This window comes from Alligator mississippiensis, chromosome 8 (assembly GCF_030867095.1).
Source record: "Alligator mississippiensis isolate rAllMis1 chromosome 8, rAllMis1, whole genome shotgun sequence".
Taxonomy (NCBI): domain Eukaryota; kingdom Metazoa; phylum Chordata; order Crocodylia; family Alligatoridae; genus Alligator; species Alligator mississippiensis.
The window spans coordinates 5,777,037-5,795,306 of NC_081831.1; the positions used below are offsets into that span (position 1 = coordinate 5,777,037).

General features: G+C 41.9%; 1 protein-coding gene across 2 annotated transcripts in view; it reads right to left on the reverse strand.

The window, feature by feature from the left end:
- Window positions 1–6,742: 6,742 nt before the first annotated feature.
- The window catches only part of HELZ (helicase with zinc finger), a 166,017-nt gene continuing 154,489 nt past the window's right edge, over window positions 6,743–18,270 (reverse strand). For both annotated transcript variants that reach the window (XM_019494326.2, XM_019494325.2), the window contains exon 31: window positions 6,743–14,085. In XM_019494326.2, coding sequence (XP_019349871.1) covers window positions 13,754–14,085 — 332 coding nt within the window. In that variant the 3' untranslated portion in view covers window positions 6,743–13,753. The remainder of the gene's footprint in view (window positions 14,086–18,270) is intronic.

Genomic DNA, 18,270 nt, shown 5'->3' on the forward strand with positions numbered 1-18,270 from the left:
GAACCAGTTGCCACCCGCTACTGACAGTAATGCACTACCCAGGCAAACAAAGCAGAAAGCAAGGCATTAAAATGCACAAGGATGATGCACAAAAGATTTCCATTACACACCATCACAAAACCCCTGATCCCACGTCCACCAGCGCCCTTTGTGGCCACAAGCTCTCTCTTATCATGGGTTCACATGGCATCTGGCCCAGTGGGAGCCCGTTCCTGGCGGACGTGCCTGGATTTTCCACAATACACATTAATAACAATGAGACGTGGCTGAGACTCCATCTTGTTCTCCGCTGCTTAGAAATCAGGAACGAAACTCTGTGGAGATTTTGGAGGGCTGCACAAGTGCAGTTTGGACATGCACAGAGTTGCAGGGGGGTCGTTTCTCGTGGCTGCAAGTAACAAAAATGTCTCTCGCACACTTACCTGCGCACACTCGCGGCTAACCTGCGCTTTCCACTGGAGATGTAAAGGAAGAGGAGCAAATGAAGGCAGGACCCACAGGCTTTCCCTCAGCTGTCGTGCGTCTCTCGCTGCACCCGCCGACGTGCTCCATCCTTTTCCTCCTTCAGGCTCTTCCATGGATGCCCTGCTGGGTTCAGTGCCTGAGGCACAGAGGTCACATCTCCGGGATGCCTGCTCGACATCACTGAGGGTTTCGTGGCAGGTCTCTCGTGAGGCGACCCAGGCACGAGCACGAACGCTGTGGTGACAGACGTGGGGCGTAAGCCCATGAGAAACGCATCCCAGAGCCCAGCAAAACTGCTCGTTTTCTCCCTTGCTGCTTCTCTCAGAGCGTTTCTCTTTCTTCTGAGCGTCTTTGAGCCTGTCCACGCAGCTGAGGGAAACCTTCCAGCAGCCCGGGCCGTGGGAGCTTCCCCCTCTCACCCCGCGGCACTGCACTGCTGAGGCGCAGCCCCCTCCGCCCCGCGCTGCACAGCCCTGGTCATGACCCAAGTCAGGAACGGGCCTGGCAGTCCCAAAAGCCCTGCAGGGAGGGAGAGGCCCCCAAGGCCGGCAGAGCTGGAAGGCCACTGAGCGCCAGGTTTCAACGCAGCGGCCCGGGGGCTTGAGCTCGAGGTCCCAATGCAGGCAGAAGCAGCGGCAGGTGTACAGAGAAAGCCCCGACGTCCCTGCCGGGGAGTTTGAAAACTCCCCGGCCTTGCCTATGGCACAAAAGCAGCACGCTGCGCGCAGTCAGGAGAGGCCTGGCTGACTGAGGTGGCTCCGGGTTCATCCCCCTGGCACCTGCCCGCGGCGAGGTGGAGCGGGCCCCGGAGACGAGCCCAGAGTGGCTGCACCTGTGCGATCCCAGGCCTAAGGCGAGCCGGCAGGTGCGGCTGGGATGCGCCATCGCTGCCCTGAGGCCTGAGGAGAGGAACATAATGTGCATGTACGATGGCCGTTCCTCCAGTTTTATAGCGGACAGCCCAGTTTTCTGCTACTCCGTCCTATTGACACAAAACCCAGTGCTTTTATGCCCTCTATTTGCCTCCACAGATTTCCACCAGCCTGACGTAAAGGTGTCCGGCTTTGGATCAATAGGACGGAGTAGCAGAAAATAAGGCTGTCCTCTATAAAACCGGACGAATGGCCACCCTACGTGCGCTGCAGGAGATGGGAACCCTCATGGCACAGAGCCGGCCTGGACCCCCATTACCTGGGCAGTTCAAACTTGGGTTTAGACCCAAACGCTGCTGCAGCAGTCTCCCTCATTAGACATGTACAATATTACACGCCTTTGATAAAACAAAACTCTGCAGCATTTCTCAGGTTAAATTATCTCAAATCCAGACTTCAGCAGACATGTTTACTCCACTTTTTGTAAGTCTTCTGCTTCGAGAGCAGATAACTTCTCAAGGGCTGTGATTGTCCTTTGCTTGCTGAGGCCGACAGTGAAAGAGAGTAGCATAAACACTGATATATTGAGGAGGGAATAGTCCACATTTCAACTCCAGCAAATTTTTATGGGCACCATAGATCCTCCCCAGGCTACTAGACAAGCTAATTGTTCCCAATTTTTCTAGATTTTTTTTTAAACTAACAAAATAAATGAAAATGAGTCAAATGATTGATACTGGGAGAGCTCAGAGCATCCTCACTTATTGCTTGATAAATGTGCAGATTCTGACATGCTTGAGTTAACGCAAAAAGGTAAATCTTCTGTCCAGTCAAATATGCTCTTATTTATGACTCTCCGTCCCACTTACAGTAGAGACACAGTAAATACATCAAAAACAGTATTTGCAGAGCAGTAATGTGTGCAGAAAACGTAACAGCACTTGGGAAATCTGCAAGCAAACCATAAGTTAATCAGAGTAATCAATGGTATGTAAAAGGTTAACAAGGATCAATTTCAAATCAAAACATTCATACTTTCTAAGAAAAAGTAAGTAATTCGACAGAGTATGTAATTAAACAGAGAAGGAAAAATGTGCTAGATGTCAACTAGGAAGAAAAAATGGATAAAATGTTCTTTTTTTTAACGGCTGATTTTTATTTTAGTATTATTTTTAAGTATATTATGGAGTCACTCAGAGACCCCAACTGACATCAGGTTCTATTTACCAAGCATTGCAAATGGTACATGGTCTTTTCCAACTGGTGAGGAGGTGTTGTGGATATAGTCTATTAAGAGAAAAGCACAAAAGCAGCATAAAAGTGCCCACACTATAAAAATGTGTGCATGAGTGTCTCAGGAAATGGTTTCACTAAACTTCAGCATGATGTTGCTGGGCCTCTGAACTAGGGGAGAACATGGTGGTCCAATTTCTCCACAATTTTTGCTGTTTTTTTGCAGAGGCAAAACCTTCATTTAATGAACGTTATCCTGACCCAAGCAGCTAGTTTTTTCCATTGCAAAAATTGTTTCATAAGCCAAGTGATGCTTAGATAGCAGGAATCTATCGTTCTGCAATCTCTCCATGTTAGCAACTCCATATTTGATATTATAAAAGTCAGGGAAGTCCTTCAAGCCAATAGAAACCAACTGTCCTGAGTCCAAGATGGCATACATGTAGGTGACTTCCCTCCTGGAGCGACCTGATAATGGGCTCTGCCTCAGATACATTAATAAGCTTGTCCGATTGTTTGCAGAAAATGGCATCATCTTTACTACCTCCTTCCGAATGGGCTCACGTAGTCCTCTGAAGGGAAGGTGACCTATTGCACTGTGCTGCTGGGAGCTGGGTGATCTGGGTTCTACCCCTAGGTTTGCACCAGGGGTGTGCTTAACCCTGGACAAGCCCAGTGACTCATGTTTTCCAGCTAAAACAAAGGTAAATCTTCCTTATGCCCTAGAGCTGCTGTGAGGCTTAATAAATGCTTGAAAAGGTGTGCCAGAGCATCACCAGGAAGATGCCAGAGAGAGCCAAAATAGTTACGGCTGCTGCTAATGCCGGTATGTTTATATGTATGGGTGCCAATGTATTATTCGTGCAATAACATAGTGCTGGAAAGCTTTTACACAGCTCAGGCTGCTGCCTCAGCAGCTAAACACCCATAATCTTGCACGGAGTCCCTTATCAGATTGCAGAAGATTACTCCAAGCTGCCTAGTAGATTAAAGCTGAAGCACCAGTCGTCAGTGCAGACAGACTAGTCAATAGCCTATGACTACAAAATAGTCTGCTGATGTGAGATGTGCAGGGGGCCCCGCTGCAGTCATTAACTTGTGAGGTCTTATTGCAGCTATTCAATACCAGCTTCTGGGACTTATGACTCACAGGGCAGGGGGAAAACTCAAGAGGCAGAAAAACTGTGGGGTAGTTTCAAATTTAAACTTTGGAGCATGTGTACAGCTGAGCGCAAGCCACTGGCTGGCATTCTGCTGCCTCTGTCTGTGCTGGGGGCCTTTGCCGGCTCTTACTGGTATACCTCCGCTCCCAGGTCATCTCTTTCATCATAACCTCCAGGGTGGACCACTCCAGTTCCCATCCCTTTCAACATGCTCTCCCACCATTAGCTCACAAAGGCAGGGAAGACCCAGAGTGCTCCATTCTACCCTGAACCTGGACGGGGCAATAGTAAATGAGAGGGCAAGGAGAGTTTGAGGAAAAGGAGCTCAAAGAAAAAGGTAAACCCCAAGGTTAATGGGAAAGTTAATACCAGCTAATGAGACAGCTACTGACAGAGGCACCAAAATGGAGCATCTGTCCCTGCCCCACAGTAGCAGCGCTTTCCTAACACTGCAGGATGTTAGGCCCATCAGATAAGTTATTTAAAAGTTAGTATGTCATTAAGTCATCTCCTGCTACTGCATTCTGTATCTCTTCAGAGTCCTTTTCATAAACGTTTGACATCTCCAGATCCATAAAAACCAGTGAATAACCACTTACCCTCCTTCAGTCCAGTTGTAGCACACCCCTTGGTGTTATGTCTCTACCTGAGTAGCAGATTCCCTTCTTCTAGCTGCAGTCCCAGAAGCACTGGTAAACCTCTGCAATCCCTGACCCCACAAGGAGCTCAGAGCACTCCCCGTCAGACAGACAGATAGATAGGCAGCTTGTCAGAGGTAGGTGCCAGAGTAGAGCTGTTTACTAAAAATCTATTATGGTCTTGTCTTGCTTTCACAGGGAGTTAATTGAAACTATTTTAAGTCTTGCCATCAACCAACAAAATTACAGGGCATTACGCTCCAGCAACTGTTTTGACTTGACAGACAAACCCATCCGCTGCCTGCTTGGTAACTCAGATATAGACACATTTACAGTCTCTAACTACACAGGCAAGGGAAGCAGGCTATAATTAACTTTTTAATGGACACGGATGAAATCAGACATTCCCCACTTTGTTTTAAACCCCTTGGACAATGAGGATTGGGAAGTCACCCTGGATTTGAGTTCTTTGGTGAAAGTAAAAAAAAAAAAAAGGAGCTGAGGGAAAACCAAATGTAACATGATACAGAAAAGAAGGGAAGAAAAGTCTATGACTTCTCTTGGTATCTTGTATTCACACCACACCTTGTGTCAGCTTAGCCTACGGGCATCTTCTCACCATCTGTCTGCTTGCCCTCCGTCATGGCAGTATCAGAGAACTTCACAATTAGTCATGATTGATGTACAGATCTCCCTCAGAGGGGATGGGGGTAAAACTCACAGGTTGCTCCTTAAGTAGGAAAAATGTACAGAGCTAGATATGAAAGCACACTGGAATTTTAACATAGACAGTTATATTTTGTCAACTTAAGCAATAGTTCGAGAAGCTCATTTATGCCTGCTTTGACAGCAAGAAGGCTGAAAGATGGAGCTGCAGTGCTAACCCAGAGCAGATGGGCAGAAAAGTAGCACAAACCATAAATGCCTCAGAGAGGTTATTAAAAGAGGTCTGAGAGAAAGAGAGTAAGCAGGAACACACCAGCTAAAAACAAGGTACTGAAACTGTCTTTGTCTTTGGGCGATGGATATAAATGGTGGCACCAACTGATGGAACATGGGGCAAACAAATAGGCTGTTTTCAGCGGGACTTGCAGTTGCCTGGCTCTCCCTAGGATCAGGCTTTAAATCAACAAATGAGTAATAGGATAATGTTCATAGGCCTGTATTCGGACATAATGTTTGCCAACCTCAATTGCTCCATCAATGCTTTCATTCTGTTTGGAGATGGCATCAAAATTATCTTGGATCCAAAAACTATCTTGCGTGTAGTCTAAACTAAGGAAGAGAACTCACCAATGCTGCTTTTGTCCAGCCTGGACAGAGTAGGAAAGTAAAATTTTGCTGCAGGTGCCTTCAATATTCTGTGATCCTTTCTGGGTGTTCCTTCTATTGCGGGGTGAAGGTGTTTTGTAGTATTATAAAATGTCCACAGAAGGGTTGTATCATCTTATGTCAGTGCTACTGCAAGTGCTACTTCCAGTCACTGGAAGATATGGCGCACTGCAACTACTGAAAGAAACAGGAGTTTTCACAACCTGAAACGTGAGATCTGATTTATGGTTAGATGCCCTGTAATTTTTCTGTTCATGTCATGCTGGCATTTAGGAGCCCTCCTCAATTAGTGTGAATGCTTGCCTAATTGAGCTTGTTCTATCAAAGCAGCAGGCCTTCCAAGAAATCCTGAGGCAGTCAAGGTCCCTGTGGGTTGACAACATAATAAGCCTTGTGTTACAATAAATTCATTACCTACCTAGTTTCTACTTCTCTGCATCCTGTGCAGACACTTTCACCAAGAAAAGTGAGTGCAAACTGAGCTATCCTTCTAATGGGGGTGCATTTTATACCTTGTTTCCCTGATTGCAAATGACTGGCTGGACCTACACATTATGTCATGTCTGTAGTACTGCATATATTTATTCTTTGCAAAATCCTCTCTAGGATGAAATTCCCACCCCCTTGGCTTTAATCGGGTAGGGATTTCACTACTAAAACCCAGCCACTAGCACTGCCCCTTTCCTATGCATTGCTCATCATCTGGAAGGCAGAAAGTCAATTACTTCCTTTGTTTATTTTTATATTTTAATACATGTTATTAGGCCAGGTTCTCAGCAGCTGGTGTGAAACTCCACTGTGCATGATGAAGCTAGACCAGTTCCAATCAGCTGACGTGCTGGCTCGCTGTTCAAAAATAAAGTTACCTTCTCTCTAATACCAGCCCCTGCAGTAGCTGCATACAAAACAAAGCCTTCCTCTTCAGAATTGGTGCCATCAGGATTCAAATGAAATCATCATTTTTTTCTGCAATTGTGTGAAACGATTCAGAAATGTCTATGAAGAAGTGGTGGTATATACCGTAAACATAATCCATTGGCAAATTTCAACATTATTTATTAAAAGGCATTTTTATTATAAATACATTTTAAATGTAGCAGTAAAATACATTTTGTGTTACCATTAATCTTTAAAAATAAAGAGAATGCACCAAGACAGTTATTACACGTCTAGATAGATACTGTAGACCCCAATCCTCAAAGCATTTTACAAGGAATCACAGAGTGGCTGAGATAAATCAATCTGAAAAAAGCACCTTATGGATTAGCTTTGTCATGGTTACTGGTAGATGCCAAGAGTAATTTGAATTTTTAAAGATGTAAATCATTCTTGGTGCTTGACAGTCTTTCTGAACTTCTTAGGGGGCTGCCACTAATTGTTGAAAGAACCTGTTATTAATTCATATGCTATTTTTTTCTAAATAATGCATAAATCTGTCTCACTGAAAACCTAGGAACACTGTTTTTTCACTGAGAAAACTCTTGCATTTATGTTGTCTCTTAACAAGAGGGGATAAGCTATTTTAGAGTTTTATACGTTCACTTGGGGTTAGAGATTGACTGTTTCCCTCACTTATGAACATATATGTTAGTCAGGTCCTGGGACAGAGTGGTAGTATAGGGTCTGCGTGCTAAGGACTTCATCCTACGCTCATTGTAGTCAATGCTAAATCTACCACTGGTGTAGAAAATCAGGACCTAAGTCCCATCTAAGTCTTCAAATGATACCTTATGCTGGCTCTTTGCACAGAGTTAACTTCTGCCCCCGGTATTAAGAACACAAAGAAACCTTGCTATCCTAGTCTAAACCATGCTGGAGCGCTTACCTCCTGCTTAAAACAGATCTCATAGGTACAGAAGGGTGAATGTTATTCTTATTATGTACCGACTGCAGTAAAAGGGATACACAAAGGAGGCAAAACTGTCTGAAACCTTTGGCTTAGTATTTCCAAGCAGATTTATTTCTCTACCTGCCATCTCTGAAAGGATGATCCTATGGTTCTGTGCTGGCTTTGAGACTGGAACGATCATCGTCTTGGTGTAGAGGTTATAGATTAATGGGAATTTTCAACAGCACTTCACTGACTTTCAGTGAGACTTGTGCTCCTGAATCCCTCACGTGCATTTCAAAATCTTCCCCTAAACTCATTAGAGATAGTGGGAGGGAGGTATCAAAATACTCAACCTACCTACATAGGCCTGGACCGAAATACTCGTGGATCATTTAGTACACCTGTCATGTGCCCAATGTGGAAGGCAGAGGCTGGTACCAAAAGCTAACAACACAAAGACACATGGTAAAATTAATATTCATTTCAATAAGCAATAAAAAACTTTCTTTTCCTAAACATGAATGTCAGTTAGATTGGGCTCATCTATTGTCTACCGTGTTCATCAGTTACTATGATACATACTTTTACTATCCTGCTGTTTTCATGGTCTTATTTCTAGGAGCTTTTCTAATCACTTCATCAATTTGAGTCTCCAATGAATCCAGACATGGCCCTGACTGTAAACCATAAGGTGGATAAATACATGTACTGCTTAATTAGAGTGGTACAGTACTAAACAAAATAATTCCTCACCATGTAACAGATGTACAGATGCAAGTTGTAATGAATATATTACAAGTTCTGAACCATCATCACACCTTTATAAGCACATTTTCACCTGCTCCAATAGTGTGCACCTGTGATGTGTTGACATTGCATCTGGCCAGGGTGTGAGACTGCAAGGTTGAAAGAAATACTCCCTCTCAAACTTTGCAAGTTTGCATCCAGTCTACAAACACAGGACGAAACTGAAAGCACTGATAGAATGGAAAATAAAACTTAGTTTGGTTTCTCTTCCTGAACTGCCTGGCACAGTGACACCACATCACACAAATGGGTGGGCGACGTGAATGCTGGCTAACTCTATGAACATTCAGCACCTGTCTCAATTATACGGTCCTGTCCTGAACTCTATGACAGCTGCATTTGTTTGAAGCAGGGTTGTACACACGGCTGACTCAATCCTCCTGAGTTCAAAAGTTAAATTCAAATGAGACTGGCACGGTCTTCCTTCCACTTGGGAGAAACTATGAAAAAAAAAAGAAATATGCTGGAGGAGGAATGAAAACTCTTCAAAAGGCCAGAATGGGGGAATTCAATGTACTTATTAACGTAACTTTTCAATAGTGACTACTGAATGCCCAACTTGTGACCCTTTAAGAGGCCTTGTTTTGAGAAAGTGCTGAGCACCCATCCTTTGAAAAGCAGGCCTCCTTTCTGGTCAGGGTCTTGAGCACTGGCAAAGCAGGACACCCGAAAGCACTACTGACTTTTGACGTTTTCCCCCAGCTATTTTTAGTGTAAGACATCCATATGGACCTGCTTGAGACCGTTCTGTTATAAGGTGGCAGAATCTCAGAAGTGCAGAGGGACAGGATCGCAGCGAGTGGTAGAAAAGCACATCAGGCTCAGCTTAGACTACAGGCACCTACCTACACCTCAGATGAGGTGCTGGAAACAAATGGCAGGCAGGGAGGGTGCACTGAGGGTAGACACCGGTTGTGCCTGATGCAACATTTCTGATCCTTCATCCACAGTGTGGTGAGGAAGTTCATAGTAGTCACTCACTTAGGGACCACTTTCTACTGCTACTGTGGCACCCCATCAAAATCATGGATAAGCCAACATATAGGCCTGTGAACACTCCAAAGATTCGCTGTGCCTTTATAACTGAAAGGCAGATAGATGAGCTACAAAAATGGGTACCTGCCAGGTCTGTGCTGCTCCACCAATGATAGGAAGATTGGATGTTGAACTACAGCACTCTGAGAGACCAGTTAATCACTTGTCACGGCTCATCCCCCCTCATCCCCAAGCAGGATCAAGTCTGATTTGGTGAATGATTAATTCAGTACCTTGAAAAGAGATATAATGCTGGATGTGGGGCTACTGCCAAAATCCAATAGCAAAGCATTTAGAAGTCTTTGCCTCCTGACCAATGAGAAGGGGGATTGGCAGCTAGGGGACCCATATGGTCATGGGGAGGAATCCACTAATGAAATGGGATCCTAGTTCAAAGGTCTAATCCACAGCAAGAGTTTGTGGGGAACTGGAAAAGCCGACTGACGGTTTCAGCAGTTAGGGCTGAATCAGGTGAAAGAGATGGGAAGGCAATTGTTTGCTGGAATTGGTTAGCAAGCAAACAGAATTTAAATGGGGGGCATCTGCACAGAGCAGGTTGTGACTAACGCAGGAGAAATCAGGACAAGCATACCCATTATCCAGTACCTTATTGAAATGTACCACAGGCTGTGCGTTAAAGTACTGTAACATCAAAACCAAACTGATTCAAGGAACTATCCTGTCTTCAAGTTATTTCTAGCCTCACATGTTAAGTGAACAGGATCTCTCACTGTGTTTCTTTTTTCTGACCCACTAAGACCATGATTAAATACTCATAACTCCCTGTGAAATTAATCTTTAAAACTCAGAAGACAACTCTACCAATCACATTGTTAAACAATGTCTTTTTAAAGGCAGCAGCTGTGTCTTTTAAACAGAAAATCAGAAATTAAGTGATTTACCTTGGAGTTCCAATAATGTATTGCAAACCTCTCTCAATTCTACGCTGTGCAACTAGCTCTTATTGTAGCAAAGACAAATTCCCGTAAGACTATCATATTTTCCATGAAAAGGAATGAATTAAAAGAAGCCAAAACCAGAACTTTTCCAAGATATTAAATATAGATTTTCTTAATTAAAAATCCAGATCCTGTGATCCTTATTTAGTGAAAATAGCCAAGGCCCTCAGTGGGATTTCTCCTAAGAAAGAGCACAAGCTTTAGTCATAACTGCTATGTTGAGTTTGATATCTAAGCTGCAGTGAAGAGTCAAGGAGCCAGATCTTCAGCAGGCCTAAGTTGTCAAACCTCCACTGACTTCAACTGAGAGAAGACAGTACACACAAGCTGAGGACCTGGGCTTATTTTCCAGAATTAAGATTTGCACAATTATTGTAATTGCCCCACATAAGCAGCTATGGACCACTACCCACTGGAGCCAATGGAGAGACTTCATTCGACTTCCAGAAGTGTATGACTAGGCCCCAAAACAGAGCTTTTATAATCAAATACCGGCATCCCTCAGCTTTCTGATGCTCAAAACAGGGCACAGACTGGGCACATTCAGACTTTGTGGAAATTTTCTGAATTTAGAAATTCCAAAAAAAGAATTTGAAATCTTGGTAAAAAATAATCACTTTCATGAAAATGTTTAACTTTTCCTGTTCTTCAAAGCTGCTGACCTCAATACACTATTTTCAAGTAACTGCAACTCCAACAGATTTGAAGAAAGTGAGATTAAAACTAAATGTTATCAACTCAGGACTATGTACATGCCAAAAGTGGCACTGCGAAACAAAACTGTTTTGCAAGAAAACACTTTAAATGTATCTTAAGAGGGAACAACACAGTTCTCCTAAATAATAAAATCAGTTTTTATATTATATTTACCAGAAGATCTCTCTCTTGGGATAAGAGCAACCATGAAACACTTTAGCCAAAAAGTACAAAAAATATTTTTTATAAAGAAAGTTATAAGTAACTGAAAGCGTAAGTTGAGTATGCAAATGCCACCTCATCCATGACATGCTACCAGAGCTACAATGCCAGTGTAAGACAGTTATAATAAAAATGGGGGGAGAGGCGAGCATCTCCACCTTAACTAATTCACAGATAGCAGTAAATTAACAAGTGATGTTTATTATTTTAATATTCAAATATGGTGAACAGAATAAAAAGACTGCTCCATATAAACGAGTGATTTTGAAACCCCTGAAATTACAATGCCAACCTGGTGAAGTGAAGTGCATTTGAACCCTAGCTGACCTTTTGCCATAGACTTGCACGTCACTGAGCAAAATTCATAGACTATAACATTCAGACACACAGATTTTTCTCCTAGACCGCTTTGGCCAGATACTCAGTTGGTGTGAACTGGCATAGCTCTACTGAAATTAATGGATGTCAGCTGATTTGTAACCACCTGAGGCTCTGGCCCCTGTTAATTGAATTTTCACAGACCTATTTCTGCAGTCCTCAAAGTAGCAAAAGCACACCAACTGAAGTCAATGGGAGTTTTGCTAGATGAAGGGTTGCAGAATCTGGCCCCAGCTCATTTTAGATCCTCCTGATCTGTGCCATGTATTGAAGTGCTAAGCAGTATTTGGCAGGGGCTTTCCCCTCCCCAACAGCTTTTGTTTCATTTTATACACTAAGAAATAAATTAACCAGTTATGCATGTTTCAATTTACACAAAGAAAAGGTAGTTTTCTGCTAAGTTTTTGAACCATGAACCCAGAAAAGATTGATAGCAACCATTCAAATCTCTGCAGTGTATTGAATTTAAATTAGCCTTATATAAAGACCCTTACCTTACAACATGAAGTCTAATGCAAACAAATTGATTGTAACCAGAGCAAAACTTTGATTGAATACAGCAGGAGGCACTGCTCATTAGTAAGGTCTCTCATTGACAGATTCACACAAAACTCTGACATTTTAATTCTTACATCTAGTAAATGTGGGGGAGGCGGGATACTGTATACAAACCCAGCCCGGTCTTGGTAAAAAGCAATTATGACCCAGATTTAAAGAGATCTCTTAAACTATAAAGGAGGACTATAACCCCTGGAGAAGCTATACATACACACACTCCTTAATTTGAAAAGTATGAACAGTGTGCAAGACCAACATTTTTTAAAGATAAAGGTTATCTTTCAAGTTTTCATCTCAAGTTTTCTCTTAACATGTGTAGTAGAGTTCTCTTTCAATATGGAGTCCTGAAGGACCAGGTTTGTGGAGAACTTTAGCAAAACTCACATAGATAAAAAACCTGGAAGTCGTTTTTGCCCCAGTGAAGATTTAAATGGATTAATTTGGATACAGCTGTGACAAATATTAAACCTCTTCTTTAATGATGTTCCTCAAACAAAACAGTTAGCAAAATATTTGATTTTCCTTGTATAATGTCATATTTTAATGTAAACATCAAATAATGTACCAAAAATTTTACTGGAAAAAAAAACAAAAAAAAACCTTAAAGCGGCACTGTTCTTTATACCACTGAAGAAGGGGAAAAAAGCCAGATTACAAACATTTACACATGCATAGTGGGAAAAACAGAACAAAACAAAACAAAAAAAAGTATTTTACTAAATTCACACATTTTTTTTAAAATAGTTATTAAATCTACTAAGCACCAACATACCTAAAAATTTATTTTCAGCTTCATGATTCATTTAAAAAACCTATCAAATTAACCTTTCAAACAAGCTTAAATTACTAGCTTGTCCAAAAAATAAAATGTAGAGTACTTTTTAAGTATACCAATGTTTTTTTATCTGAATGTTTCCAAACAATGGCATATGTGTCTGCCTTGACTTTACCCTACAGTGGATGGAGAATACAATACCACATCATACAGAATCTAAAACTAGAAAAGTCTGAGAATGCAGCATCCTTTCACAAAAAAGCTGATAAAACTGAAAGTATTTAGAAGATGCTGCACCTTTATTAAAAAAAATTAAATGAATTTAAGCAGAAATAACATACATTTTTACATTAACTGGCCATTTCTGGTACAGAAACCCAGCATAGTTTGCTAATGTTATTGAATAAATGTAAATGCTACTTACAATTTTAAATACAATTTAGACAAACTTTTTTTTGTTTTTTTGTTTTTTTTTTGAAGTTGCACAGTTAACCTCTCAGCTGCTAGCTTAATGCAACACATAGATAACATTACACAAATTAAAAAACAATGTGTGTGTGGTGTTCTACATAAAAGCTCTCAAAATTCTGTCACACATCAAAAAAAAAAAAGCAAGATAATGGAATATAATTAAAAAATTAGTTGCAAGTCTAGCAGCAAAGCAATTAAGTGAGGATATATTTACTAATATAAACAAAGGGAATAGTTGCAACTACAGGTGAAGCCCCAACTATCTGATATCTACTGACACAAATAAAAATTAAATTCTCTCTAAAAAAAATAATCTGATTATTTAAAATAGGAGTAAAAGCCATTGCTACCTGATGAACTACCTAGGCTAAGTTCCTGAAACAAAGACAAAGGGTCGCTATTCTTTTTTGCCTGCTCAGGAGGGGGTTTGGGCTTTGGCGGAGCCCGCAGAGCACTTGCGTAGGACATGGCAGGCTTGTTCCCACCAGCATTCTGCTGGCTGTTGCTGTTTGATTCAACGATCTGCTTGTTGGGCATGAGGGGTGGGAACTGGCCAAGATGCTGCAGCACGTTGTAGTTGAAGGAATTGGACAGCTGTATGTTTTCGGCTTTCAGGGGATCCTCGGGAGGTTTGACCGTCTTCGGTGGAGCTAGAAAAAGAACAAATAAAGCGAGTTTAACTGAATGGCCGCCACAAATGAGAGCTTTTAGATGATAACCTCAGATGCAAAGAGTGACTGGTATCTAGACCCGGCAGAACCTCGGTATTAGGTTAAAGCAACAGGAAGCTTGAGATTAATACTAGTTTTCTCCAGAACCTCTTTTAAAATGACTCTATGAGCTTTGGGTTTTTTTCTTCCTTTGTCCTGTCTTTTGGAAAGGCAACTAACCCCTTGTGAGAGTCACTACACCCTCATCTGTAGGAAACAAACCAAAGGACTAATCCTGAGGTCAAACAAAACTCCCATCATTAGGGACTGCAAGTTTCAGGCCCAGGTGATTATGTATCAGAACTGCCCACAAATGACTGCAGCACAAATTGCAAAGCACTGTGTGTCCCGTCTCCAACCCAGTTTCAGCGTAGTCTAACTTTAACAGCAGCCAGTAGGCCTATCTGCGTGCTTCTATCCCTGCACATGCATAAGGCTCATGTTTTTAAATGCATTTAGGCATTTCTCCTCTCAAGTGTTGCGAGGCTTAAGTGATTCAGATTTACAAAACTTTAGGGCTGGAAAGGATGGCCATGTCCCATTTGCAAGAGAGACTTATGCCCTACTGACTTTCAACAAAACTCAGGTTCCTAAGTGCCACTTTTGGAAATAGGATTTTTTTTGCCATGCTGAGTAGAGCAACACCCAAGTACCTTTAAAAATCTGAACATAAATGATTGACTAGATCAAGCTCCCAGTGCTCAGTATTCAGGACTGAGCACCGAAAGAACACTGCTTCAATGGTTTCCCATAAGCATCCAATGAATTCAAGAGACCTCTATTAATTGCTGCAGGCAATATTTTTTCAGTGTTGTGCCAATTTCACAGTTTCTGTGCCTAGTTCATATCCATATTGTGCCAGAAGCTAACTTTTTCTTTCATATCCATATTGTACCAGAGACTAAACCCATTTTTAAAGTTTCTTAATGTTTAGAAATGTCTAAGCCCCCTACCCATACAATACATTTATGCCACAAGTAACACATTAACCGTAGCATAAATGGCCAGGGTGCTACATATGCACCAGATTTAAGGCACCATAAAATGGCAAATTAACCATAAAAATGAAGGCTATTTGTAGGGTGGCATACACTTAACATGGGGCCAGGGCTGGCAATCAGCTGCCTGTTGGTCCAGGAGCTGAAGCCGTGCCAGGGTCTAGAACTGGCTTCTCAATGGTTCCAGTCCCAGGTGATTGTTGGCACTGGAGGCTGTGGTGGGGGAGGGAGCTGAGGGGATTCCTCTGCTGGCGACTTTAAACCCTGTGCCTGGCAGCTCTGGACAGTCTGCCCCACTGTGAGGATCAGAGGCTCCCAGAGAGGTTCAAGTCCCCGGCAGGGAAAGCTCCTCGGCTTCCCTCACCCAGGAGCCTCTGATCCGCTGTGCCTAAAACTGCCAGGTGCTGAGTTTTGACAATCAGCCGATTGCTGACCTCCACCTAGACAGCCCGCAGTCTGGTTTGAGACCTATGGCTCTCCAGGCTGGGTACAAAAACTGCTGGCTCTGGCCTGGGACTGCACTGGAGACTTGAACTGGCCCCAACACACTGGAGACAGCAATCAGCTGATTTTCGGCCCCACTTCAACTTGCCAGTGCAGGGGAAGCCTGGGATTACAAGGACTAGTAGTAATGGTGTGACTGGGATCTGATACCTGATCCCAAAATTGTGCTTCCTGCCATGCACGTGTACCATCCCTGTGTGCCATTAAATGAACATGTGCCAGGACTGATTACACTGATGTTCCAGTCGTATCCCGGCATTCCCTCTGTATAAGAACATAAAACCTGGGGTCAAATTCTGCTGTAGTTACACTACAGGCATTGAGATCTCAGGTGAGGAGATTCGATATTTTTCTTAAAGAACATTTTAAGACAAAAAAGTAAATATAAATAAAAAATGAAAAAAGAAACTAAGAGTGTTACCAGATGACCTAAGTCCTGGAGTCCTACAAATATTCCTACAAATACATGAGCATGTGAGTAATCCCACTGAGGTTTATTGGGATTACTCACCGGCTTAAATTTAACACGTGTAAGTATTTTGCAAGTTCATGGCCTAGCCCTTTAATTTAATGGGGAAGGTCCAAGGAAATACAGATCTTGTTTTCCTCCCACATTGCAAAATTATCCATCTCAGACAGTTTATGAGACATCACAGTCTTATACTGAATACTGAGTTAGTAAAAATGGGGAGGTGATAGTTTTAGCATAGTAACTTAGATGCATTTTGTAGAGCCAGGAATATTTCACCAAACCATAGTATTTTGTTATAACTGAGATAAAATAATTGCTTTGAACATTCAGACTATGAACTAATATAAATAACAGGGTTTTTTTTCAAAGGAGTTAATGGGTTTGCAGTACTCATGTATTAACTAGAATTAAATATTTGTTAAACCAAAGCAGGGTCCTTCATATTCCATCAAAACATTCATTCCCCGAGGAACAGAGAAATGTGGTGCCTCCCTGGCAGAAACATCTCTACAAGAGGGGGCTGAGTATCCATGAAAACACATGTTCAGGACGACATATTCATGTTCACTCTTAAGCAGATAGGTCTGCCTTTGTCAAGTCCTGAATGAAAAACCACCTGGCAAAAAAGAAAGCAGGAAAGGAATATTTCACAGGGTTTTTTGTTGACTCTCCAATGATGCCAGTATCACAGTTTCAGAAACACTCACCTAAATAGCTATCAGACTGAGGCACAGAGTACAGCACTTAAAACACTGCTAAAAGTGAGAACCAGAAGCAAAAACATGTTATTGGAACAAGGCAAAAAGGAAAGAAAGTACTGAAGGCTGCCCCACTTATATAAAGAGGTTAAGGCCAGAATGATTTAATAAGAGTCAATTTCAGTAAAAAAACCAACTGTATTCTACCATTAATCTTTACAGTTTTTGACAACAGCCTCTTATATCCCATAGACCCTTATATATTTACATACTATAAGCTACCTTGATATCAGACTGAAAAATGACAGGATGAAGGGCTCAGTACTATTTTACATATTCTGGCATTTAAAAAAAAATCCTACCTCTTCCAAAGGATCAAGCAGGTTTTGTGGAGAGGGGTGGTTTGCAATTACATTCCTAATTTTTCTCCCCTAAAATCAGTGGCCATGTATAAGGAGTGAGTGCCTGTCACCCAGGGATGGTTGTGCTTCACTGATGAAGGAAACACTTCCTCTGTAGATTTATAAAATGGTTTGGGATCTTATGGCTTGGACACATGCTAGCAAATAAATATATCCATAACAACAACTTCTATTAAAATACCCATCAAGGTAGATACTAGTGACCTGGCACATCTGATTTGACCTACTGTACAACACTACCATGACCTTGTTTTTGACCTCCTGTAATTTTTAAACTTATTTTTATACCTCACCTAATTTTGACAAGTGAAGGATCTTTTTACCCAAATTACTCTGAAGGTGTTTCTCACTTCCAGGGGGTGTTGTACTATAATGCATGTGCCACTATTCACTGACCTCTGTACTAGTGATTATAAAAAAAACATTAATCTTACTTACAAAAATTCATGCAATGGTGGGTCTACCTCCCCTCGTTAGGAGACTGCATGTTCATTTGCAGGCCAGTATCTCTAATTTCAGATTCCAACTATGGGACCATGAATGCCTTTGTCAACAGGTTGAAATACCTCAGGCTGCCAACCATCTTTTCCTTGTGTACGCAGCTATAGAGTTTGTAACACTGATCCTGCCACGGTGCACAGGATGGGCTTGAGGACATATCAAAGGTATGATTCTTCAGAACGGGATGTGCTAAATCAAACACTTTTCATAAACTGAGATTCCAGGTGTGTTCCACTCTCCTTGTTTTATTGCTTAATAGGCTAAAAATTAAAACTGACAGCACCATACATAACACATTCACAAAACGAAATTTGGACTTCTGAATGCAAGCCAACTAATTATTGATGTTTTATTCTGAATACACTCTTGCTAATTGATATGTTCTTATTCCATATTTAATAACTCCTGTAACTGTGCTTTAAGCCATGAGTATGAAACTGCTTTCAAGTGAATTTTTCTGAATCCTAATGAAGTACCTTACTTTTAGCTGGGGAATTCTGCTGTCTTAAATAGCTAAGAAAATTCACTCT